This window comes from Pistacia vera, unplaced genomic scaffold (assembly GCF_008641045.1).
Source record: "Pistacia vera cultivar Batoury unplaced genomic scaffold, PisVer_v2 Contig660, whole genome shotgun sequence".
NCBI lineage: Eukaryota > Viridiplantae > Streptophyta > Magnoliopsida > Sapindales > Anacardiaceae > Pistacia > Pistacia vera.
Genome location: NW_022196513.1, coordinates 1,185,761 through 1,212,150, shown reverse-complemented (window position 1 = coordinate 1,212,150; position 26,390 = coordinate 1,185,761). Strand labels below are relative to the sequence as shown.

General features: G+C 33.4%; 1 protein-coding gene, 1 long non-coding RNA gene and 1 pseudogene across 2 annotated transcripts; 1 reads left to right on the top strand and 2 right to left on the bottom strand.

Moving 5' to 3' along the window:
* Positions 1 to 534: 534 nt before the first annotated feature.
* Positions 535 to 2,498, top strand: LOC116112342 (putative disease resistance protein RGA3). The gene is made up of 3 exons (XM_031398491.1): positions 535 to 1,479; positions 2,303 to 2,374; positions 2,454 to 2,498. Exons 1-3 carry the CDS (start codon positions 535 to 537, stop codon positions 2,496 to 2,498), a joined length of 1,062 nt encoding a protein of 353 aa, XP_031254351.1.
* A 331-nt stretch (positions 2,499 to 2,829) lies between these two features.
* LOC116112355 lies at positions 2,830 to 5,725 on the bottom strand (annotated as a pseudogene).
* A 4,086-nt stretch (positions 5,726 to 9,811) lies between these two features.
* Positions 9,812 to 11,172, bottom strand: LOC116112387. Its single transcript, XR_004125239.1, has 2 exons — positions 10,729 to 11,172; positions 9,812 to 10,530 (listed from the first exon to the last, which is right to left on the bottom strand). It is a non-coding gene; the product is annotated as an uncharacterized LOC116112387 (long non-coding RNA).
* Between the last annotated feature and the right edge of the window lie 15,218 nt (positions 11,173 to 26,390).

The window sequence follows — 26,390 nt, the reverse complement described above, 5'->3', positions numbered from 1 at the left end:
AGGAACTGAGCATTAATTATTAAGGAAAGACAGGATAGTTGTAGCACAACGACTTTTGCTTTAGATTAACGGTACCTATGTCTAAAATCTTGTAAAACTGTCAATTTGAAAACAACAAAACAAACAAGACTTCAGCCACCTTTGAAGCTCTCTTGAAGGTGTGATCGCTAGGTCTGATTTCCTAGTCCCTTTGCTGAAATTATGACACTAGTTCCCAAGGAAGAAATGTTGATGCATATTACAATTAAGAAGAAATGAATAAAATATTATATATATATATAAAAAGACAAAAAAAGGGAAAATCAGGAAGCAGACCGGTTTCTGTAAAGCTAACATGATTAAGCGGTAAAGCAGAGCAAAGAAAGTACACATGGCACGTCTCGGCCGCCCGAGTCTCATAGGTGCGCCCGGAGCTTATGGGGTAAGGAGGGTCGAGGCAGGTCGTGTCAATATGATTTGCGAATTTGCTTGAAGCATTGTTCCTTATTTCCAAAGGGCTTTTGTTTTAACAGTCATTATCTGATCCATTATTGGATGGCGGAAGATTTTCTTCGATCTGGTGACAAGAACGAAGAGTTGGAAGATATTGGGGAGAGATATTTGAAGGAATTATTTGATGCGATTTTCTTTCAAGATGTGGTAAATCATGGTTATTATTTTACATTCAAATTGCATGATTCTATGCATGATCTTTTGCTAAAAGAGGCACGAAATGATTGCCAAAGTGTGGATCTTAGAGTCACGTATTCTAAAACACAGGCTAAATATTTGTCATTTAATGGTATTCAGCATGGTGATGAAAAAATTTCACATGTTTCACGCTCCTTGTTGGCAATCATCATAAAAAGTTCTCCGTTTAAGCCTGTTAGTAAATCCTTCGTTAATAGATTGACATCGAAGTTTAAGCAGATCCGCCTGTTATGCTTAAGTGGTTTACAATTTGAAGAGCTACCGTATTCTGTCGGTTCATTGGATGAATTGAGATATCTTGACCTATCTTGGAATTTAATTATGATGGAACTCTCGGAGGCAATTTGTAAACTTAAGAATTTGCAAACCCTAATACTTCTTGGTTGTTCACGCCTTAAGAAGTTTCCTGAAAATATGCGAAAAATGATCGACCTCAGATATTTGGAAATAACCACAAAAGTGCGGCGTCTACTGGGAAATGAACTTGAATTTTTGCCCTCTCTCCGATATCTGCACTTGTATCACTGTCACCATCTTGAAAATTTGTCTGGAAAGATGCAAAGTCTCACCGAACTCCGAACATTGATTTTGCAAGGTTGTGATAGCTTGAAGTCGTTGCCAGACGATATGAAATATCTAGAGAGATTGGAGAAGCTTGTGATACACAGTTGTTCAATCCTTAATCTGAAGATGGACTTGCAAGAAGAAGACCGCCGCCTGAACCTGAAAGTATTTATGATTTATGAACTAGAAGAAGCATTAGATTTACCCCAATTTGATTCTTCAAGGGTCTGCCAACACTTTAGAGTACATGCGGATTGATTCATGTTCCAGTCTCACAACACTACCACCATGGCTCACAAATCTCACATCACTTCAAAAACTTGAGATTGTAAGTTGCCCAGGATTGTCATCTCTGCCAAGCGGGGTGGAGAAACTCACTGCCCTTAAAGAATTGAAGATACAAAAATCTCCTACCCTGAGTGAAAGCTGCAGAAGGAATCGGTCAAAGATTGATCATGTCCAGAACATTCATCTTGACCCTGAAAAGTATTGTTTCTGCTACCTTTGTAATTCAAACTGTGTAAACTATACTGCATGGATCAGTGAAATCTGATACTTTATTATGATATTTAATGTATAAATCCTTCTCATAAATTTTCTTAATCCAATATATCATATGCCAATTTATGTCTTTTATTTTGTGATCCGTATTTGATGTTGAATGTCAACATAATTTTCTTTCTAATCATTTCTCTTTAATTAGTTTAACAGTTTATGTATAAGAAAAACAAGGTCTAAGTTTTCAGGTGTCGTGTAGGAAGATTTCAAAGAAAGATATTTGGATTTTCGATACTCGTTTGTGGAATAGAATTTTACTAAAAAATTTATTAATAATTACTAGAAATTTTATTTGTCTCACATCGCCAATTTGATTGAATATTACCGGGTATAAAGTTCCATAACATACCTTCCTTGCCCCATGCGACCCACCACAAGACTGGAATCTCTTTTTTAATTTTTTCCGGCCCCTAGATCCTAAAACAAGAAGTGTAATTAAACTTTTTACTTATTGTGTAACTTGTACCTTTTTTTTTTTTTTTTTTGGCAGGATTCTGGAGATTCGGTGAAAAGGCTTGAGCAAGTGCAAGAAGTTTCAATTCCGATTCCTGCTTATTGTGATGTTTTTCTTTTTATTTATGTCATGGATTGTTATGTTCGGAGTATTTGTTATTTCTGAAACTTATGGGCGTGTTGAATAGGTTCATGAAACCTCAAGGGAAGATATACTTTTCCCTGTGTTATGACTGGATTCATGTTAATAATGTTCGTACTGGATAATGCTACTGTTTGTTTCGTCGTTTCTGTTCCCATTCAAAAACTATGAATAATCTCAAAATAAAATGCATCTTAAAGGGCGTTTTTTGTTTTTTTGTTCTTGTTTTCGGATTTTTTTTTTTTTTTTTTTTAAACAAGCTCATAGAATAAATATGGTACTGTTCATTACAAAGGGAGTGGCTTGCTTGCTCCCAAAATTACCTCAACAAACGAACAACCAACTATGAAGCATTCTCATCTTGAAAGTTATAATCTACCTGACCAAACCTCATGAAAATTGAGAAAGAGAAATGGGTAGTTTTATGTCCAGGATTTCCAAGCTTTCTGCAATTTGTTAGCAAGATATCTAGTAGCATTGATGCCACCAACAGCAAGTAGACCAGACACTGCCTGTCTTGCACTTGAAACCATTACGGTTCGTCGCAGAACCTTCTGCATGCATTTAGCTGCCTCTTCTCTTGAACCGATTATGACTTCATTTATAGCTCGACCTGCAAAATGTTATTTTATGTAATCATTCAAGTATCCAGGATTAAGTAAAGAAGGTCTAATGAAAATTTTCGATCACATGTTCTCTTACAGAAAATTGGTTGCAGAATAAGTTTTAATTTGTACACTGCCTCGGAAAATAACATTTCCTATTAACCTGTGGATATCAACTGAAGTTCATACCATATTCATTTATTCTCTTCTTCTCTCCAAGCTTCATCCCCATTTGACTTCTAATTGCTGGTGGAAGAGAAGACACAAGGGAGCAAGTGACCGGCAAGCCACAATCCTGATTCAAGCGACAGAAACATATAAGAACTTGGCGCTTTAAAGCATAAGATGACGAGAACAAAGCTGTTCAAACATCAGTTTCCTTAAAAAAGAAACAAGTTTTTAAAGCTGTTTTTCTTAAATTTATCATGAAAAAACAATTTACTTTCACCAGAACAAAATATGCAATAAACAATGGAACAATGAACTGAAAATGGAGAAATCATAATTTCAAAGAAAATAAAAACCAAGTTAGATGCATAACAGAGCCCTTATCAAGAATTGATTATAAGTAACAAGAGTAAATAGAGGTTCTGCTAAATTGTACATATGTATGTCATATGTGGTTTGAGGCCAATACATAATCAAGTATTTGGGTATTGAATCAAATTTTACAAACCTGTGATATATTTGCTTGGCCAGTTCCAGATGATGAGACGCTCAAGAAGTCTTTGGCCTCATATTCTTGAAGAAATGGCTTATACATTGAGTGGAATAAATCAAACTGTCCTTGCACAATCTTATTCACCTGAGGCAAATTTTATACATGAAAACCAGAAACTTTCGGGGAACAAAAGATATACTTGTTCACTTTTGTACAACTCTTATTATTAACATGCCTGTAATATATTGATGGAGTGAAACAAAGGAGGAAGAGAGGGACTCTTTCATAAAATTCACAACATGAGAGAGTCAACCATGAACTATGCAAATCAATGCTATTGAAAGCCACAAATCAATTTTCTCAATATTTTATACAGGTGTGATCAAGCTGTACCTTGTTTTTGTCCTCTGCAAAAAGCATACGCAAATCTCCCATATATTAAAGGCTACATATTTTGGCAAACAGATCTTCCTGCACGATCAAAGACCTAATCATAACTCTAGCAACTCTAAAATGAATGAGCAGTAACATGTAAGCAAACCTGTGTGAGCTTGGAGGGCAAGAGAAGAAGAGCAGCAGACAATGCAGCCCTCAAATTAAAAGAGTTTGTATTTGCAATAACCAGATTATCCACAAGTATGTGTACCTGCACAAGCAACACCAAGCTCCCTGAGATTGGTAAATAATACTGATATACGAGACCACAAACTCAATTTTCAGATCTCAGCTCATGATTAAGAACCAAAATCAGTGCAAAGAAGGCAGAAGATAGCTAATGAAAAGCACAGCTCAGGAGAAGAGGAATTAAGAATAATTAGCTAAACATAAGATCTCCTATCATTGATATGATCACATGTCAAATGACATCTAAGCAACATAAGGACCATACACACTCGTCAGTCATGCGCATTATAGTAACATCATACTTGGCAGCTTGGCAGCCTACAACATCTTAGCTTCAAGCAATGATTGTTTCAGGGCTTTATATTGACTAGTTGGCATGACATCTAGCAATTTATCCATGGAGATGTTATTGTAGAAAATTAAGAAAAACTAGCAGGTTAAATAGAAAAAGAAAAATTTTAAATCCAGGGATGAATTTGTTAGGAACTGAGCATTAAATTATTAAGGAAAGACAGGATAGTTGTAGCACAACGACTTTTGCTTTAGATTAACGGTACCTATGTCTAAAATCTTGTAAAACTGTCAATTTGAAAACAAACAAAACAAACAAGATCTTCAGCCACCTTTGAAGCTCTCTTGAAGGTGTGATCGCTAGGTCTGATTTCCTAGTCCCTTTGCTGAAATTATGACACTAGTTCCCAAGGAAGAAATGTTGATGCATATTACAATTAAGAAGAAATGATAAAAATATATATATATATATATATAAAAGACAAAAAAAGGGAAAATCAGGAAGGCAGACCGGTTTCTGTAAAAGCAGTAACATGATTAAGCGGTAAAAGCAGAGCAAAGAAAGTAGAACCACACTTGTTTGTCAATCTGTACATTTTTGTAACATTACACTTGGCAGCTAGGCAGGCTACAATATCTAAGCTACTAACAATGATTGGTGGTTTATAATGACTAGTTGGCATGACGTCTAGCAATTTATCCATGCAGATGTTATTGTAGTCCCGTTCCTACAAAATCAGATAAAGATAAAACAAGCAGATTATTATTAAAAGAAAAAAAATTGTTAATCCAGGGTTAAATCTGCTAGGTACTGAGCACTAAATAACTGAGGAAAGACAGGATTACTGTGGCACAGCAATTTTCACTCTGGGTTTAACACATTTACTTATGTCTAAAACCTTTTAAAGCTCTCAATTCGAAAACCAACAAAATAGACAAGATCTTCAGCCAGCTTGGAAGAAATGTCGATTGCATAATACAGTTAAAAGAAGAAACATAGGAGAAAAAAAGGGAAAAATCAGGAAGGCTCACCGGTTTCTGTAGACGACCACTCAAATAACATCTTTCCCAGTTCATTATGTCCTGTACCAAGTCATGCATTCGAACAACCCCATATTTCAACATCTGCCCATAATTGATCCATGCAAAAAAAATACAAGAAATCTTATTATCCATCATAGAAACGGAGGTGCATTTCATGCTTAAATACTGAACACTCAAGTTGTAATCTAAACCGAGAAACCCAACCAATCTTCAGTTTCAGCTAATTAGAATGAAATTTCAACAGCTCGCGTGCTGAAGCGAAGAGCTTACCTGGAGGCCGTGACCTACGTGGCAGCACTACTAAGAGCAGCTCCCGGCTCCTATGGCTGCCACAAGAAATTTGCTTGGTCATTTCGTTAGTCTTTGGGAGTTTGATTGCGAGTTTTCTTCTTAATTTTTTTATCTGTGTTTGACGGAGGTTTTGTGAGTATCCATGGTAAGATGATTTTTTGTGATGGTTTAAGGTTGGTTTGAAGGTGGTTTTTGCAGTGGATGGGCAGGGATTTTGTGGTGATTTATGGTGATTATTGGTGGTTTACGGTGGTTTCATAAAATATCCAATTTTACTACATTATGCACAAGTAATTATACATAATACATAATTAAATAGTTTTCCCATAAATTCTCTTAAATTTATCAACTGTATATCAATTTATAACTTCATTTCCACATTTTACTTATATTCTTGTTCTAACTGAATTAAACCACACATGGAATTAATGTAATTACATAACAATATTTTGGCAACTTCTGAAATTATAATTTTTTTTTTTTTTTAAATCGGGGTACCTAAACCAGTTTATACGCATATCAACTAATCATCTGGGACCCTGGAACTACTAGTTAGGTAAAAGCATTAGTGTCTATCCCTATTTAACAGTTGATGAGAGACTCAAACTCAAGATATCTTGAGTAATACATCCAAGAATTTCTATCAAACTACTTGATGATCAAGTTTAATATTTCATACCCTATTCCCTATCCTATTCTCAAAATACATGTTTGTTTAATTATTTGGAAAATACTACTTTATTTTTTTAATTACTTTTAGACCCTTTAAGTTTATTAATTTAATTAAACACCCCTGGAAAAAAGTTTAAATATTAACAAAAACACCCCTCACTCACCCATAGTTGCCAGATTCTGACAACCACCGGAATCTGTCACAATGGCGTATAAATGACAGGAACTGGCTGGTAATTCGCCGATCTGGCCTTTTCTGATCAAATCCACAATGGATCTAGAAGGAAAAGGCCATGTCGAACGACCAGATCCGACCGGTCTACATCATAATGCCATTTTCTGACCAGATTTCGGTGGTGGTGGCCGGAATCTTGCACTGTGGGTGGGTGGGGGTGTTTTTGTCATTTTATAAAATTTTTATATATTAGGGTGTTTGGTAAATTAGCAAACCTAAGGGTTTTTTTGTTAATTTTTAAATTTTACCTTGTAATACTCACTCTATTCAACTATTCAGTAGAGATTCTTTCTTTTCAAAATAGCAATAGAAAGCAATATTACAATAACTTACTGAAATTGGTATACATAATATTTTTATATTACGTCTTGAAATTCCAATAAAAAATAATAATTTTTTTTTTCTTCTAGTTATTAGATTTAATATAGGGTGCGTTTGGCAGGATATTTTTATCCATATTTTGAAACAGATAGCGTTTGTTTCATTATTTAGACAATAGAATCTTCAAAATCTTATCCTGCAACTTTTCTGACAGTTTTTAATGCATGGACAGTAAAGAGGGAAGAAACCCAGATGCTTTACTAAAATTTTCTCTAAGTTTGTGACCCTGAAATTGTATAATTTTCATAATATTTATTTTGTTAGATGAAAAGAAACCTGAGAAAGTTTAATATCAAATGAATCTACGTAATCTTAAAACCCAATATTGCATTATAGGACCCATCTATTATCAATAGGCAATCACTACCTATCCTAATTTAGTTCAACTTCATTAAAAATGTATTTAAATTATTAAAGAATGATTATAAGGGTTGATAATTAGTACTTTTGTCATATATGTATTAATATGATGTTTTTAAATAGTTGGATTAGTACTTGAAATTAATATGGGTTTTTGTTTTTTAATATTTACGGGCGACAAAATTACCAATAAAATGTTTAATATTATTAAAATGTAAATTGATAAGTTATATATATGATAATACCTTATTTTAACAAAATGCAACAAAATATTATATTAATAAATAATTTATAAAAAAATATATCAATCAAATATTCAACACAAATATCAAGGTCAAAATACTCTACTAAACATATATTCTGCAAATCCTATTCTCATAATCATAACCCTACTAGACTATCCAATATTATTACCAAAATCTTATCTAAAATATTGAACCAAACGCACCCATAAATGTTTTAAATAAGACTCTTGCCACTTAGTGATAAGTCTTTATTTGATATAAAGTTTTATAAATCACATCTAAAATAAAACTTTCATAAATTAAAAAAAATTATACTACTCCTTTTCATATCAATAAAACTATTTTTAGTACTACAAATAACGACCTGAGACAAGCCGACTTGACTTCTTGTAGATGTGACCTGAAGTAATTAATGATAATTGACCAAAGAATCGTGCTAGTTAAGACTAAAGTTAATCCAAAGAAAGAAGTCTCAATCCATCAAAATCCAAAAATTAGATACGTATAGATTATGTCAAATTTTTGTGTTACAATAGTTTTATACAAGTAAATGTAAGAATAAAGTAAAATTAAATAGAAGGGATGAGTAATACAATTACCTTATTATTAACACTATATTAATCCAAGGAAAGACTAATCATTAAGTATTACTAATAAATAATGGTAGGTGAAGAGCAAGTTTGCGTTTAACTAAACACGTGATTAGCCAATTACAATTAAAAGTATTTTTTACATCAAATTTTTTTTCTTTCTTTTTTTATAATCCATAAGTTCAACCGCAATATATAGAACCTTATTATCTTTGAGAAGTAGAAAATAATGAGCTTTGATTATATAGATGTCCATGATAGGATTTAAACCTTGGACTTTGTGAGAGCAAACCGTGAATCTGACTGTTTAGCTAACCTTTTATAGGTGTGTTATGCCTGAAAAAGTAGGTCTGATGCAAGGTCCAGTCAACATGAAAATCCCACCAAATCTCTACAACAAATCACGTAAATCACTCTAGAAAGTGGGCTATGGGACATAAAGAAGGATTTACCTAGATAATCTCACCAAATCATTGATTTAGTAATCATTAACTTAATCCATCCCACAATAAATTGAGAGTTCTTCTCTCATTTTAGGAATTACCTAATCTCTCTTAAAAAAATAGCATATACGCCCTCTCTTTCTCTCTCTTTTGTAATCACTTGTAAAGTCAGCTCGCTGACCGCGACCTGTTTGCCATCATTAATACAATATCAGTGGACGTAAGACTTGCTTCTTTAAAGCATCTGAACCACTTTAAATACTGTTCTTCATCTCTTTTTACTCTCATTCCCTTATCCACATGTGTCTTCTAGGCTAACTCAACATTTCACAATGCGTTTGATAAGTGTACAAATCACGCATCAACAAGGTGAAATTTAAGTTTTTATTAATATATATGTTTTCTATATAAAACAATACCAATTTCATTTTTAAAGAAAGACTTGTGAACCTTACATTAATAGGCATGTCGATATATGTACAAGTTGAATATATAAATTATTGTTCACAAAATAACTGAACATAACTCAATTTTTGTAATATCATTTATCTACATTAATTTAATTGCTTTTTTACATGTGCTCGTGAATTCTTTTGCACCACATCAATTTGTATATAAAAATTTATATATCAACGGCCTAAATAATTTAAATTTTTAAAAGATTCTTATAATAATTCGAAAGACTTGTGAACTATACATTAATCGGCGGCCTAAAACCATCCGGAGTAATAGTCTTGTTCATACTTAGCCTGTACTATATTGGTTTATAATCAATCTTTATTTCCATGTGGTTCTATTATTGATATCTGTCAATCCATGTGGTAGATACACAGAATGCGTTTTCTGTCAGATTCAACATTCTCTCTATTGATTTGCTCTCCTATACATTAAGATAATTCAGAATCGGAACTAGATCGTGATAATAACAGTTTCATGTATTTCAGCCCATGTGAAGATGGCAATACAGCAATGTCAGTAGAATTCAAAATAATAGAGCAAATCTTTTCTTATCTAGTCACACTCTCTAAAGAGACTAATTTCAATATGTTTTATCACTTATCATCACTTAGTAGAGGACTCGTGTGCCTTGCTTGCGGAAAATGCCTGGGCGATATGTCGAAATGAACAGTTCCCATAAGAGGGGAAACTGCGAAACAGCGCACATGAACACAGGTACCAAGGCTGAGCCCACTACTAAACCAAATAACCAATTTGCCTTTTGGTCACAAAACACCAGAAAAACAATGGCACAAAACGCTACCATCAGGGTAATAAGAGAGACGAACAACATAAAAAGACCCCATATTAACCTTTTGGGTAGGGAATAACGAAAATCATATTCTGCATACCGTGCCGTAAGGATGGACAAAAACATTATGATGGCAGCAGTTGATGAGGATAAAGAGAGTGCATCTGAAATGCTAAAGATCTTGAAGGCTGCCTCTCTGTAAAAATTTGGTACGTCCTTATCAGCGTAATCACCAGGTATAATGATTGCTGCTGCAAATACTATAGTGGCAATCAGTGCCGCAGCTATTGAGCATGAGTTTGCTGTAACTTTCATCCATTTCTCACCGTCTTCAACGAGTTTCTTGTGTTGTTCAGTAAATATCATTGCTGGAGTTTCTTGTTTAGAATTTTTATCCTCTTTGTAATTAGGCTTCACAATTTTCTCTACTTCCTGTAGAAAAAATATTAATAATAAAATAACTAAAAAAATATGAAACATTGAACTTCTAATAACAGTTTCCTTTTTAGACTAATCGCTATAGGTTAAGAAGTTTTAGCATACATATGGATATGGGATGCATTTGGCTTGGGGGAGAGACTGAAGTACATTAACATGCATAGATAATGTTTATAACAACAGTCATAGTACCTCGAACACTGTAACTCACGCTGCATCTGTAAGGCTGCACCAGGGATGCGATGGAGCCAATATTCGGGAGCCAATTTTCCAGCTAAGTGCAAGATATTATTTCCGTCAACATCTTGGGACATCAACAACAAATGTTTTTGACCGCACATCTGAAATATGAGATTGAATACCTTTTCTTGACGCTTCAAGACTGCCAAGTGGAATACACTATGATTCTTTTCATTTGTAAACCAGATTGCATCTGGAAATGTTTTTATAATCTCTTCCACCACTTCGCAAACCCCCAATTCTGCCTCTAAAAGGAGCGGTGGTTTTAGTAACCGTTTAGCTGGAAATGTTTTTATAATCTCTTCCACCACTACTTTTAATTTTCCCGCACAAGTATTTGACAAGTTGAAGTGCTTTGTGATGCATCAATCTTGTTTCTCGTATTTCCTTCCTATTACTTGGAACTGCAAATTAAACACACATTAATATATATATAGCTAGCGAGAAATATATTGTAAATCAGAAGAAGAAAACATGCTAGAGTTTCATACGTAAAAGTTCAGATTCCTTCCAGTGTCATGCATAAAAAGGAGAGAAAGAAAGCAGCCCCTCGAGAGCTGGATTGTTTTAACAAAAATTTTGAAATTTTCTTAGCTCTTAATTTTTTATAAAAGATTGATGGTTTTTAATTTTCTTTAATTTCAACGTGTTATCATTTCATAATTAATTATNAAAGGACAAAACAGCAACTTGCGAGTCGTCGGGTTGCCATTTTGCAACCTAGCCCACCCGGGGGTTGCTGGCGGGTTGGGTTCAACTCGGCCCGCCTTATTAGTGGTCCAGGTTGAACCCTCTTCGTTGTGGGCCGGGTTAGGGTTGACCCGCCTAACCCGGCCCATTTGTTCCACCTCTATTTGTGAGAGCAAACTGTGAATCTGTAACATTTTATAGTTTGTGTTATGCTTGAAAAAGTAAGCCTAACGCAAGGTCCAGTTAGCATGAAAAGTCAGAGCCTAGGTAGAACCGCAGCCACTCAAATGCGGCCACGTCACGCACTGACACCAGCAGATGCTCCTGTCAGTAAAGTGGGCGCACGTTAGGCTGGCCAGAAGCTGGAGAGCTTCCATATGTCCAATCTTTGCAACAAATCGCGTAAATCACTCTAGGAAGTGGACTATGGGACATAAAGAAGGATTTGCCCAGATAATCCTACCAAATCATAGATTTAGTAATCATTAACTTAATCCATCCCACTATAAATTGAGAGTTCTTCTCTCATTTTAGGGATTACCTAATCTCTCTTAAAAAAATAGCATATACGCTTTCTCTCTCTCTCTCTCTCTCTCTCTCTCTCTCTCTCTCTCTCTCTCTCTCTCTTGTAATCACTTATAAAGTCAGCTCGCTGACCGTGACCTGTTCGCCATCATTAATACAACATCAATGGACATAGGACTTGCTTCCTTAAAGCATCCGAACCACTTTAAATACTGTTCTTCATCTCTTTTTACTCTCATTCCCTTGTCCATATGTGTCTTCTAGGCCAACTCAGCATTTCACACGTGCGTTTGGTTAGTGTACAAGTCACGCATCAACAAGGTGAAATTTAAGTTTCTATTAATATATATTTTTTCTTTATAAAACGATACCAATTTCATTTTTAAAGAAAGACTTGTGAACGTTACATTAATAGGCATGTCGATATATGTACAAATTGAACATATAAATTCTTGTCCACAAAATAACTGAACATAACTCAATTCTTGTAATATCATTTATCTACATTAATTTAATTGCTTTTTTACATGTGCTCGTCAATTCTTTTGTACCACATCAATTTGTATATAAAAGTTTATATATCAACGGCCTAAATAATTCAAAATTTTAAAAGATTCCATGCTTATAACAATTCGAAACTATATCAGCAGCCTAAAACCATCCGGAGTAATAGCCTTGTTCATACGTGGCCTGTACTATATTGGTTTATAATCAATCTTTATTTCCATGTGGTTCTATTATTGATATTTGTCAATCCATGTGGTAGATACACAGAATGCGTTTTCTGTCAGATTCAACATTCTCTCTATTGATTTGCTCTCCTATACATTAAGATAATTCAGAATCAGAACTAGATTGTGATAATAACAGTTTCATGTATTTCAGCCCATGTGAAAATGGCAATACAGCAATGTCAGTAGAATTCAAAATAATAGAGCAAATCTTTTCTTATCTAGTCACACTCTCTAAAGAGACTAATTTCAATATGTTTTATCACTTATCATCACTTAGTAGAGGACTCGTGTGCCTTGCTTGCGGAAAATGCCTGGGCGATATGTCGAAATGAACAGTTCCCATAAGAGGGGAAACTGCGAAACAGCGCACATGAACACAGGTACTAAGGCTGAGCCCACTACTAAACCAAATAACCAATTTGCCTTTTAGTCACAAAACACCAGAAAAACAATGTCACAAAACGCTATCATCAGGGTAATATCCAATTTACCTCCAATATTATTAAAGATTACCGGAATCTTATATTACTTGACAATCAAACGGGATTATCAAGTAATATAAGATGACATAACCCAGTAATCACATATTAACCCCCTACCAGACGACCCTTATGAGTTTTTCTTCCTTCCGGTCAAAGAACATGGCAGACTTGCTACCGTCCAGTATTGCAACAAATATGTTAAATAGTTGATATAGTTTAGTTTCAGTTCAATTAGTTAGTTGGTCACTTGAGTTAGTTACAACCTGAGTTAGTTAACTAGTTAGTTGAGTTAATTTATCTTAATGTAATATAAAGCATTTGTACAGTAACGATACAAAGTGAACCAATAAAGCAATTTTTCCCCAAATTTCCCTCTGTTCACCGAGACTAAAACTCTTCAACATGGTATCAGAGCTTTAATTTTTCGCAATCTAACTTGAAAATCAACTAAATCAAGCTTCCAATTTGATCTTTGCTAAGCTCGATAGAGCTTACGATTTCTCAGTTTCTTCATTCTAGCTTGATTTGTTAAGAATTCAACGTCGACAATGACATCCTTCACTGAAGAATCAGTTGTTCCTTCGATCGATTCAAACTCTCCTCTCTATGTTCATCCTTCTGATACACCAGGTACTGTTCTTGTTTCTGAACAGCTTGTAGGAATAAAAAACTATCATGGAGTAGAACTATGACTGTTTCTCTATGTGCAAAGAATAAATTAGGTTTTGTTAATGGAACATGCACAAAATCATCAATTCATACTCAGTTAGTGCCATAATGGGAAAGATGAAACTCCTTAGTGTTGTCCTGGATCTGTAAGAAATAAAATAAAATAAAATGTGAGAGAAATCAGGTATATCTTGTGTTAAAATATATTATAACATGTTAAATTAAATTAATAAGTTTGTACATGTATTATTATTTATGTTTATACTAATTTTAATTAGTAAGTTTGTATATAACACCCTTGACTTAAGGATTATATGGAAGTTATTATTATTATTATTTGTTAATTAGGATATTTAGGCCATTTGTGCGCATTTCAAATAATCTCTAGGATCCATTAAATATCTTACAAGCCCAAAAATTTACGTAAATCACAGTGTGGAAGGGGAAGTTATAGCTATGTTGAGTAAATGACATGTACCCACCCAAGGTTTGGTAAATCTGCAGGGGCATTTTATTAAAACACCATTTTAACTAAAAATTTAATTAAAAGGCTATAGAGTTTGTAAATTTTAACTAAATGGCCTTGTTTTTTATTAAGCTTAATCAAACATGATTAGGGGGTTAATTAGGATTAATGAATAATTGCGTAATCTTTTAAAAATTATAATAAGTCTCCAAAGAGTCGAAAATCTTGCAAACAAACCCAAACACCTTCTTCTTTTTCCTCCCACCACATTAACGCATTCCTCTACCATTAACATCTTCTCCAACACATATCCTCCTCCTCCTCCTCCTCTTGCTGCTACTGAAATTTCGTGCAGGTATGTGTATCTCCCCTTTTGATTTACAAAGATTTAATGATGGATTGGGTTTGGGTTATGATTCTGATTTAGTTGTTTAGGTTGTTGGGTTGTGTTTGATGTAATGGAAGTTGAAAGGAGTGGAATTTGTTGCAAAATTTTCTTGCATTATGGGTAGCTGGGGGTGGTAGCACCGATTGTAGGTGGAGATAACCGAAAAAGTGTTCTGGATATGATGGATCGCTTAAGCGATCTGGTGTATCACTTAAGCAATTTGGTACGTCTAGTAATGCAGCAGATAGATCGCTTAAGCGATCAGGTATGTGGCATAAGATCGCTTAAGCGATCTACTAAAAGTCTAATGTATAGCAGCAAATCGCTTAAGCGATCAGTAAATGGCATAATATCGCTTAAGCGATCATGCTTATTTACATTGGATCGCTTAAGCGATATACTTATTTACACTGGATCGCTGAAGCGATACTAAGCGATCCAGTAAACGATATACTAGATCACTTAAGCGATATACCAGATCTGTCAAGCGACTGTGCAGATGCTTTTTTAAATATTTCAACCTTTAGTACATCAGTTGAGAATATTTTTTTTCTTGCATTATAGGTAATTAGCTATTATTAGACATGGGTCAAATTGCTTTGGGTGTTGAATATTTTGGTGAGTGGGTGGAGGAAGAAAGTAGGTGGAAGTGGATTGGGAAGTGCAAAGAAGTTATATCAATTGTTGTGAGCACAGAGGTTAGTTTTGATGAGTTGATTGATGAAATAATTAGAAGAGGTGATTTGAGTTGCTCACGTAGTGATATAGTTGTGAAGTATGTTTTAAGTAGAGTTCCCGAACATTATAAGGTACCTCCTGCTATAGTAAAGTCGGATGAAAGTGTAAAGTTATATATGATTGATGTGGCCGATAATGGTTCAAGGCCGATTTTAAGGGTTTCTTTTGTAGGAAAACCGTTGGAAGTTGGTTCAAAGGAAGGGGATAACGAGGAAGTTGGCAGAGATTTGCCTGGTTTTAATTTAAACTATGAGGGCATTGATTTGTTAGTTGAAAAATCAAGAGTAGACAGTGAATTGGGTGGTGAGGAAGACACTGTAGAAGAGGTTGGTCATGGGCGGCAAAATGAAAATGTTGAGGAGGAAGACACCTGATAAGAGTGTAATTTATATATTTATATTCCTTCCATATTATGTTTTTTTGTTATGCTTTAAGCCTAGTTGAGTTTATTAGAGTTTATTTTGTAAGTTTGGCATATTTGGATAGACTTTATGAAATAATTGAGAAAAGATTAGGAAATTCCAGATTTTTTGTTATTCTAACCAGTGCTGAATTTTTCAAGTTTTTCATGGAGTCAGATTTCTCAATTGCAAAAGTGTTCTTCAGAAAACATAAAGTAGACGAAAAGCTTTCCAGGAAGGTATTATGGGCGAGAATCCGAGTTTGTTTGGGACATCATTAGTTGTTGCAAAACCAGACTTGAAATTCTATTCACGGAAGGATTTCCTAGCTGAGTATTGAGTCTTCGAATAGGCCTAATTGGAGCTTCAGATATTGAAAACAGGCGATTCAAAAGCCCAGATTCATCTACACATCTAGAACTACAACTTTTATGAAGTGATCAAGCCCAGAAAGGTCTTTTTACTTTGTGAGAATCCTGGTGCAAACCAGATTACAAAATCTATTTTCCATATCTGATAAGGATTGATAGTTTTGGAAGTCTATCATTTAGGAAAGGTTTAGGAAAGTAATTTTCATTTTTCCTAGGCCGTAATTGAGTAAAAAAAGACATTATTTATTTATGAGTTGTTAGGTTAAACAGAAAAGAGAAGGGCAGTAGGTTTTTTCTTAGTTTTTACTTTCTACGTTAAGATGTGCGGCTGATCTTTCTTCTTCAGTTCAAGGGGATTTTGAAGCCTGAATTCATGTCATTGGTGTAATTTAACTTCAGTAACATTGTTCTTAATCTCATTCTTATTGGAATTATTTATGTTATTCTATTTTAATTGTTTATGATTTTTGTTTGGGTGATTTAGTAATGGCCTACTAAATTGTTTAATCAGAATTTTATCTGTTAGAATTAAGAATTGTGATATGTAATTGTCCTCTTTCTATTCAATGAGTAACACATGATGATAGATGATTATGGACAAGTTTTCAGTCTATTGTCTTGAATAACATAACCTAAGTAAAATAATCTGAACTTGCGTGATTGTTGCTTGGATTGATCTATTTTCCTAATTCTTAAGGCTGCCATTGAATTAAACTTAGAGAGCTTATTCTAGGTTGTTCAAAGGTTAGGATCTAATTGAAGAGCTTATTTCAACAGTGACAATTAAGGGAAAATTCGAGTAACAGAGCTTGTTGTTTCCTAGGGTCAATAATTCCATAATAATGAGATAGAATAATGTTACAGTTAGTTCATATACAATTCATGTTTATGTGGATCTTGAACCGAGAATTGATTTAATCTGATATTTTCTACCATTTGAGATTTATTTGTTTCACTTTTGATTGCATTATCTACAACCCCTTTCTTTATTTTGTTGTCATGTTTACCGTTTAGGATTTTATTTTATTTTTTTGTTGTTTTCGTTGTGGTTATTGGTTAGAACATAGGATTTAATCGAATCATTCCCTATGGGATCAAGTTTTGCTCACACTATATGCAATTTAGTAGTTAGGTTAGTAAGGTTATTAATTTGGAGCAAGAATATGATGTTTAAATATTTTTTTATTGCTCACGGTTCTGCTATAAGGGGTTTTGTAAACATGAGAAAGGTGTTGGTTGTTGATGGTTGCTTTTTGACGGGAAAGTGTGGAGGTACATTGTTGGTAGCCACTGCACAAGACAGCGAGAATCACACATATCCTATTGCATGGTGTGTGGTTGACTCTAAGAATGACAAGTAGTGGACTTGGTTTTTTCAGCAATTACGTATGATAGTGCCTGACAGTGACTAGTTGTGCATAATATCCGATAGGCACAACTCTATAAAGAAGGGGATTGCCACTATTTACCCTCAAGCACATCAAGGATTCTGTATGAGACACCTTAGTGAGAACATAAAACAAAAGTTTAAGTGTGCTGGCCTCCTTCAGACATACTACATGACAGCAAAAGCTTATAGGATTGATGAGTTCGAGGAGCACTTCTAGCAAATCCGAATCAAGGATGATAGAGTTGCTAAGTATCTTGAGCATGATGTTGGTTTCGAGTGATGAAGTACAACGTACTTTCCTGGAAGAAGGTTTGATGTCATGACCATAAACATAGCCGAGTCCATAAATTTGATGTTGTTAATAGAAAGAGAGTTTCCAATAGTTGCACTTTTTGATGCAATCCCGAGGACATTGTCATGGTGGTTCCATGAGTGTCGTACCGAGTCAGATAATTTTACTACAACCCTTGTTCCGTCAGCTGAAAAACTATTGTGAGAATGTATAGAACTGTCAAATGCACTGTTTGCCTATCCTTTTAATGCTCAAGAGTTCACTGTACGTAGCTATGGTCCGGATGCCCTAGTTAACTTTGTTAGAAAAACTTGCAGCTGTAAAGTGCTTGACATTCAACGTTTACCTTGTCCTCATGCACTATGATCATTGAAACACCAACGGAAGCCAGATTTTGGTTCAAGAATTTACATGGAACTTTGCTCCCCTCTCTATATGGCAAATCACTATATGCTAGCTTATTCAAAAATGATATATTCAGTGCCTCCAGAAGAGCAGTGGGTAGTGCCGCCAGGGTTGGCTGACATTATCATCCATCCGCCATTCAAGAAGACAGCAAGGGGGAGAAAAAGAGTTAAGTGTATTCCATCAGCCTCTGAGGTTCCCCAGAAGACGAATAAATGCTCAATTTGCAAGCAACTTGGCCACAAGAGAAGCAGTTGCAAGAAGTAATCACATGCAAATTCAGAAAATTAGGTTCAAAGAAGGATGAAATTCAGAGAGTTGCCGAGGCCAACCGTTGATGAGTTAGTGTTTTCAATTATTGATGTTTTAAATTTTATTGTAACCTTTAATAAATCATTCTTCATATTTAGTATCCTTGTTACATGGCCTAAATATTTGTTGATGATTTTAGTTTGGAATTAGGTTGTTAAATTAGGAGAAAATATGGAATTAATACGTGTTGGTAATTTTAGTTTGTCAAAATTCAGGAGAAAAGCTGGAAAAGTATATATTGCCCATGATCGCTTAAGCAATACACTTGAATTAGGTTGTCAAATTGAGGAAAAAGTATGGAATTAATACGTGTTGGTAATTTTAGTTTGTCAAAATTCAGGAGAAAAGCTGGAAAAGTATATATTGCCCATGATCGCTTAAGCGACAAAGGGTTTTTCAATTAGGATCACTGAAGTGATATCACGGATTGCTTAAGCAATCGTGCATCTGGGCAGATATTGATTCTGCCCATCACATGATCACTTAAGCGATCTACGATCGCTTACTCGACCAAGTGAAAAAGACAAGAATCGCTTAAGCGATATCACGGATCTATTAAGCGATCATGCACTGGAAAGATTTGATTCTGCCAATCACATGATCGTTTAATCGACCAAGTGAAAAATAAATCAATCGCTTAAGCAATATCTACGATCACTTAAGTGACCCTGTATAAACGAAGTTCCTTTGACTATTAAACATATTTTTTGTGCAAATGGTTTTGCACAGTTACAACTCCGTACATAAAATTGTTAGTTGTTGGCAATAAAGTATTCTTTATTAAACGAATCGTACAGACCTGTAATTGAACAAAACTATCTGCACAAACAATCCGTTGATTAGTCTTTCAAACTTCGTTTACTCCTTAAAATAATAACTCTTTTAAAATCAGACCGAGAAGAATCTCAAAAGAGTTTAGGCTCCGTTTGGTACACGATTAGGAATGCTATTATTAGTGTTCCCAATAAAGTTAAACACTACAACATTATAGACATACAGCTAACGAAAATTAGCTGCAGAATGAAAACGTAGCAAATACATACTTATAGCTACAAAGTCAATATTTATAGCTATTGAAATATTTTAGTGATAAGATTTCCTTCCTCGAAGAATATTCATCTCTTGTTTTAACTTATTAAAATCGTGGCAATAACTAGTCATTTAGCTACATTTATTAGCTAGGGTTCAATATTATAGCTAATTAATGTATTTAGCTATAAACATTTAATTTACTGGCATATAGTATCATTATTGCTACGAGTTTAACTATATAGCTATTATTTGGAATTAGCCATAAAATATTGAAATTTATGCTAATTAAGGTATTTAGCTATACAAATTTTATTTTCATGGTAATAACAATTTATGTATCATTATTAGCTACTAGTTTAAATAATAGCTATATGTGTGTATTAGCTATAATTATTTGAATTTGTAGCAAAATAAAGAATGTGAAAATTAATATGCTACAATCCTTATAGTATGCAGCTATGATTTTTAATTTATCCCATGAGTATTATATTTTTTACTTGTGAATTAAATAATTATAGTCAAATTAACAATAGTGTTAATCACACAGCTAAGGTCAATATATATAACCTTCAACCAATAGCTACTTAAGATACTTTCCCATTATCAAGCTTAGTTTCAATACAATTTCTATATGCCCAGCAAAATATTAGTCTCTCTTCCATAAGTACCCCTCTACTGTAGAACCTTCTGGTCGACTTTTATTACGAACATAACACTTCATTTTCCTAAGAACCTACAAATGTTTCTTCAACTAATTAATAACTATTAAACCACACATTAATAATAATAAAAAAAAGTAGATATTGAAATAAGAAAACAAAATATTGCTATCCGTTGAGTGTCTGATGCTCAGCTCGCTCCATTATCATCTGCTACACGTTCCACATCAGTATCAATAATTTGAGATCAATTTGCAAGTTCGTTCTATGACCAAGAAATAAAGAATTCATTATGGATTTTAGCAATGTGATTTAGTGCTCTCATCTCCTTATGATTTAATAAATTGTTTAATAAACCATTCTTAAGGTTCAATTGTAATTGATTTAAACCACTCGTAATTTAATTCCACAATATCTTTTCCTATTGTTTATATAAGATAAAATTTGCTTATAAATTGACTTAGTGAATCACATGAGACTATGTTTGGCTTGTGTACACACCCCACTAGGTATTGATTATTTTCTTATTCATCATTTATAATTCAAATTATTTATCTTAAATTGTAGAATTTAATTTTCTTCATCATAATTTATGTAATTTATCTTTTAAATGTGAATAATTTGATAATAATTTATATACATTACTAATTATAAGATTAATTTAATAGTAATTTGTTTAACCTTAGTTATGATAACCTTATTATTATTTAATTAGGTTAAGTTTATTGTTGTTGTTTCAATTAAAAATTATATTTACACTTCAAATAAGATAAAGATTTTTTTTTTTCCCTCCTTAATTTTCATATTGCGCCTTTTTTTTATTTTTTGGTAAGGTTTCTTTTTTGAAGTGTTTAATATAAAACAAGGAGCAACGACTAAAACCTTTGGAAGAATTCCTAGGCAAGATTCAGTCTTCAAAGGTCAGTTTTTCTATTTCCTTTCAATTAGGTTTAATCCTTTGATCCAATTACCATAAATTAGGTTTATTCCGTCGAGCTTTTTGACCCCAAATTTGTAATTCAAATTACAATGCACCACTTAAAATCAAATTAAATTTCTCTTTTCGTCATAAACCTCACAACCTCTTTTCGTTAAACCCTACACAATAGCTGCTTCCTTACCTTAGTTCACTTTCGAATTCTCACTCATCTCCATTTAAAGCCAAGAACTCAGAAAAGAACCCAATTCGTCGATTGTATAGGTATGCATTTCTTTCCAAATCTAAAAATTTCTTTTTTTCCCTCTCTCTTTAGTTTGTTTCTTAGTTACGAATCCTTCGTGTGTTTATGTTGACTTTGCTAGATATTTGGAAATTGGAAGCTGGTGATGATTGTTGTTAATTTTTGGAAGTTTGCAATAACTTGTTATGTGTTTGATGAAATGCCTCGAGAGAAGAGTTTTGATGGTTATGATTTAGAAGTTATTAGTTTGAATCTTAATACATTTTTTGGGTGTTTTTTATCTTTTTAGTGTTAGAACGAACTAAAGAGAATGAATTCTTCTAAATTGAACCACAGATATGGGATTTTGATAACTTTTAACAGTCAAAGTTAATAATGTACTTTATTTTTTTTTGGCTATGGAAATATATAGTTTTGGATAGAAAGTGGGGGCTATAGAACTGTTAATGATATATTGACTGAAGGTATTGAATTTCTTAGTGCTAGAACAAATTAGAGAGAGTTATTTTATATTTCCATGATTTTGTGTTTTCAAGCAGTTTCTGATTCTTTGGTTATAATTCTTGCTCTCGGTGATTTGAGTAATTTTGTGATGACAATTGGTTCTTGAATTATTAAAAGAATATGGGATTTTGTGTGATTATACTTTTTAAAACACTGTATCCTATTGATTATAGAAAAATCTTTGAATTTCATGTAGAAGTGGGTTTTGCATAGGAGGGTTGCCCATATTTTAGCTCTTTCTTTGGTTTAAGGGAAAATTGAGAAAAATAAAAATATAGAATGGTGAAGTTTTATGTCTTCTGCAATTTCTCTTGTATAGAGAACAGGTTTTTATAGTGGATGATATGTTGCATGATTTACTGAGTTGAATATTTTCCAAATAAAAGAGCTATGTGTTTTTTTGGTAAATTTTAGGTGATCATTACTGATAGACTAAATGTTCAAGAGTATCCGCTGTATAATTTGTTAAGATAATTGCTTTAGAGTTCTTCAACGAAAGACTTCTTGTGTATATGTTGTTCTTTTATTCTCTTTCTATTTGCAGTTCTTTAAATGTAGTTGGTAGACAACGATCCAAGCAGGCAGTTTCAATGTTCTGGGTTGCATATGCTGGGACCAGTTAATAGTGCTCTGAAAGACATGGCAGTTGTGATGAAACAGTTTGATCAGATGAGGCATTAAGGCGATCAAATCTTTTCTTCTTCTCTGCCCTTATGATTCTCAGGAGTCTCTTGACAATGTTCTTATCAACTTTACAAAGTAAACTATCATTCTTTTCCCCTAATTTCTTTACATTTTACTACGCTTTTCTTTCGTTTTCTGATTTAAGTATTGCTGTGCTGGAAGTATAAGACTACTAGTGGAGGTTGGGTAAATCTGAGTGCTTTTTGAATTGAGCATATGTGTGTCATGTTTGATAAGATTTTTTCCTTCCTTAATCTTCCATTACATCAATTATTATCTGTAATTTATCGGAAAAGTATAATTCAGATTTAGGAGGAGGTTAAGGGATCTTCATAACACTTACCACTTTTATTCTGCTCCAAAGAGATCTCGGTGAGACAGAAAAAAGTATTTGATTTGTTTTGTAACCTTTTACATCTAACCAGATTTTTTGAATCCATAAGCAAGTATTTATCATTCATATGAATTAAATGAAAGTAGATGAAGAACTACTGAATGGTTTCTTAAAGCATATGTGGAAATATTTGATGTCTTCACTACACTTCAAAGGATCCATGCTTTAATGAAGAAACTGAACTAGGCTTAAAGAAATGTAGTATCTCACTGTAGTTTGACTTTGGGAAATTGTAAAGGCAAGGCATTAGTTTCTTTTTCCTAACTGTGAAAGAGCAATGTGACTATTTAATGGTATTGAAAATTTAATTGAAATAGTGGAAAGATTAGTTTGCAAATGCACACGAAGCTTTATGGGGTATTGTGGAACTAAGAAGCATGATTTACTTCTTGTGACATGCAGTTGAATCAAGCAGTGTCATGAGGCTATGATAAATCTCACTATTCTTGATTTTAACCTCTTATGCAACTCTTCTGAAAAAAAAAATCATGTTAATATTCAATATTTTATTTTTTTGTTGTTTGGCAGAGGTTTGGGAAAATTGCAGAAGCGTAGAAATGCTACGGTGCAAATTGAAAAAGATAGAAGAAGGTATAGCTTTTGGATATGATGAAGGGTTTGAAATGCGTGTCATCTGGACCAGCAACAACTTCACAGTTTTCTCCACTTTCTTTGTTCGACAATAATTGGAGGAAACATATGTACTTGAAACCAAAGTGGAAGGACTGGTTTTGCTGTTACGATAAGGAACATTGGGCTAGTTCATGATGATATGAAACAGTTCATGTATGTATTTTTGCTGGTATAACCAAGTACAAACAATAGGAAGGAAGCAATGAAAGGGTGGAAGAGCGCAAGAGGGAAGCAAATGAGAAATTAGAAGAGTCAAAGGCAAATGGAGGAGATGAATAGACTTGAAGAGAAGTTCATGATGATGCTTACAACTCAAGGTCAACAATCTTCAACAAATAACCAAATCCCTTATGATGAAATTGTAAGTTATTTGAAAATGTATATATACTATGAAAACCAATTTTCTTTTACATTAATATAAAGTGATATGCAATGATTACATTAGTATATATGATTAATCTTTATATATTTTTTTCAAATTTGATATTGCAGGTTGATGAAAATTCTTAAATGGGCAGAAAGGTTGTTAGACATTGAAGCATTCATATTTTGTAAGAAAAAAATTAGTTGATAACATTTTAAATTACTAGGATGAAGGATTTTATGAATAGACAATTATTTGGTTGAAAATGACTTTATAATGTTTTTTTTTTATATAGAATTTTCTTAAGACGTCATATTCTATTTAATGTAAAATATTGCTATAAATTTGTATTATTATTAAATTTGTTAATTATAGCATATTTGTTACAATTAATTTTAATCGAAGCAATAAATTATAAATTCTTGATATAAATTATTTGTTCCATTACAAATAATTATAATATTTAGTTACAAATTAAAAGTATTCATAGCAAGTAATTTCAATATTTGGCTATTAACATATTATATCCAATACTTTTCATATATAGATATGATTTTTATATTTTCGTCAAATAATTTAATATTTAGCTACCAATTTACTATATATGTGACAAATAATCTTTTTATTTAGCTACGAATTTAGTGTTATTTACTAAAATGTCTATATATTTGCCACCAGTATTATTTTTTGTAGCAGGAATTTTCAAGCTTTTAGTTATAATTTATATTTATGTAGCTAAAATGCAAACATAGCTATACAATCTATTTGTCATGGCTATAAAGACAAAGTTTTTGCTACAAATTTATTATTGTTATGGCAAAAACAATTAAGTTTTTAGTTACATATTAATCTTATCCATAGCAAAAAATATAAACTGTTAGCTACGTAAGTAAAAACTTACATGGCTAACTTTTAGCTGCGCCACTTCTAGCTACGATAAGCTACAAAACATTGCATTTGTAGCTAAACCATTTAGTTACACAAATTCATACTTTTAGCTACAATGAACGTCATGGCTAGAAATGTATAATGTTGTAGTGAAACAATAAAATGTCATTATTCTCCAAATATTATTCTACATTTTTCAATTCTTTTTAAACCCTGCTAAATTTATTAATTTAACTAAACACCCCTAAGTATTTTTTCAGAAATTGCAAAAACACCCCAACAACCCACATTTACCAAATTCCGACAACCACTGTCGGAAGCTGGCTGGAATCTAGTATAATAGCGCATTACCAACTGAAGCTGGCCGGTAGTGCGCCGATCTAGCCTTTTTTAGCAAGATCTACAACCAAATAATGACCAAATCTTTGGTCATAGCAAGTCGTCAACGACAGCCAAGATATGATCATCGTTGTCCATCAACGACGATTGTATCTTTGGCCGTCATTGACAACCAAATGCAGCCAGATCTGGTTGTTAATGGCCAGATCTAGCCGTAGATCTAGCCTTTTCCAGCTAGATCCACCGTGGATTTGGGCGAAAAAGGCCATATCAGTGCACAACTAACAAGATCCAGCCGGTCATGCGCTGATACGACGACTCCGGCCACCCTCCGACGGTGGTGGCCACTGTTTGTATTTAATGATGGGTTGGGGGTGTTTTTGTTAACTTTTAAAATTTTATTATAGGGGTGTTTAGTAAATAACCAAATATAGGGGGTATTTTTGTTAATTTCCAAATCCTCATCGTAATACCCGCCCAATTTAACTTTTTTCAAAAGATTATTCTAAAAACTACCCAGTAATGAACCAAACGGAGCCTTAATATTTATCAATGCTCTAAACATTTCACCATCTTCTTGTTTATCCATATCACAAATGTGAAGTCATTTTATTGCTCAAACTCTTAACATATAGGGTTTACGATTCCTTTAGTGGACCATGACCGTTATTATATTTATATTAAACATATAGTTCTTTTACGTCAATATGAAACATAAAAGGTGTAGAATGTTTACGTCTATGCTAAACATATAGGGTTTACGATTCATTGAGTGGAACATTAGGCAATTTCAGATCGCGTAAGCAATCATGTCCTAGGCAGAATCGCTTAAGCAAATATTTTGGGAATATTTTAAAATATTCCCAAAATATTTGTTTGTTTAAAATATTTCAAATTGCGTAAGCAATCATGTCCTAGGCGCATAGGGCATCAATATGGCCTTTTCTGGCCAGATCAACCACGGATGTGGCCGGAAAAGGCCAGATCACTGCTAGATCTGGCTGTCGATGGATGGAAAAGTCCACATCTGGCCAAATGTTTAGCGTAGATGTAAACATTCTACACTTTATATG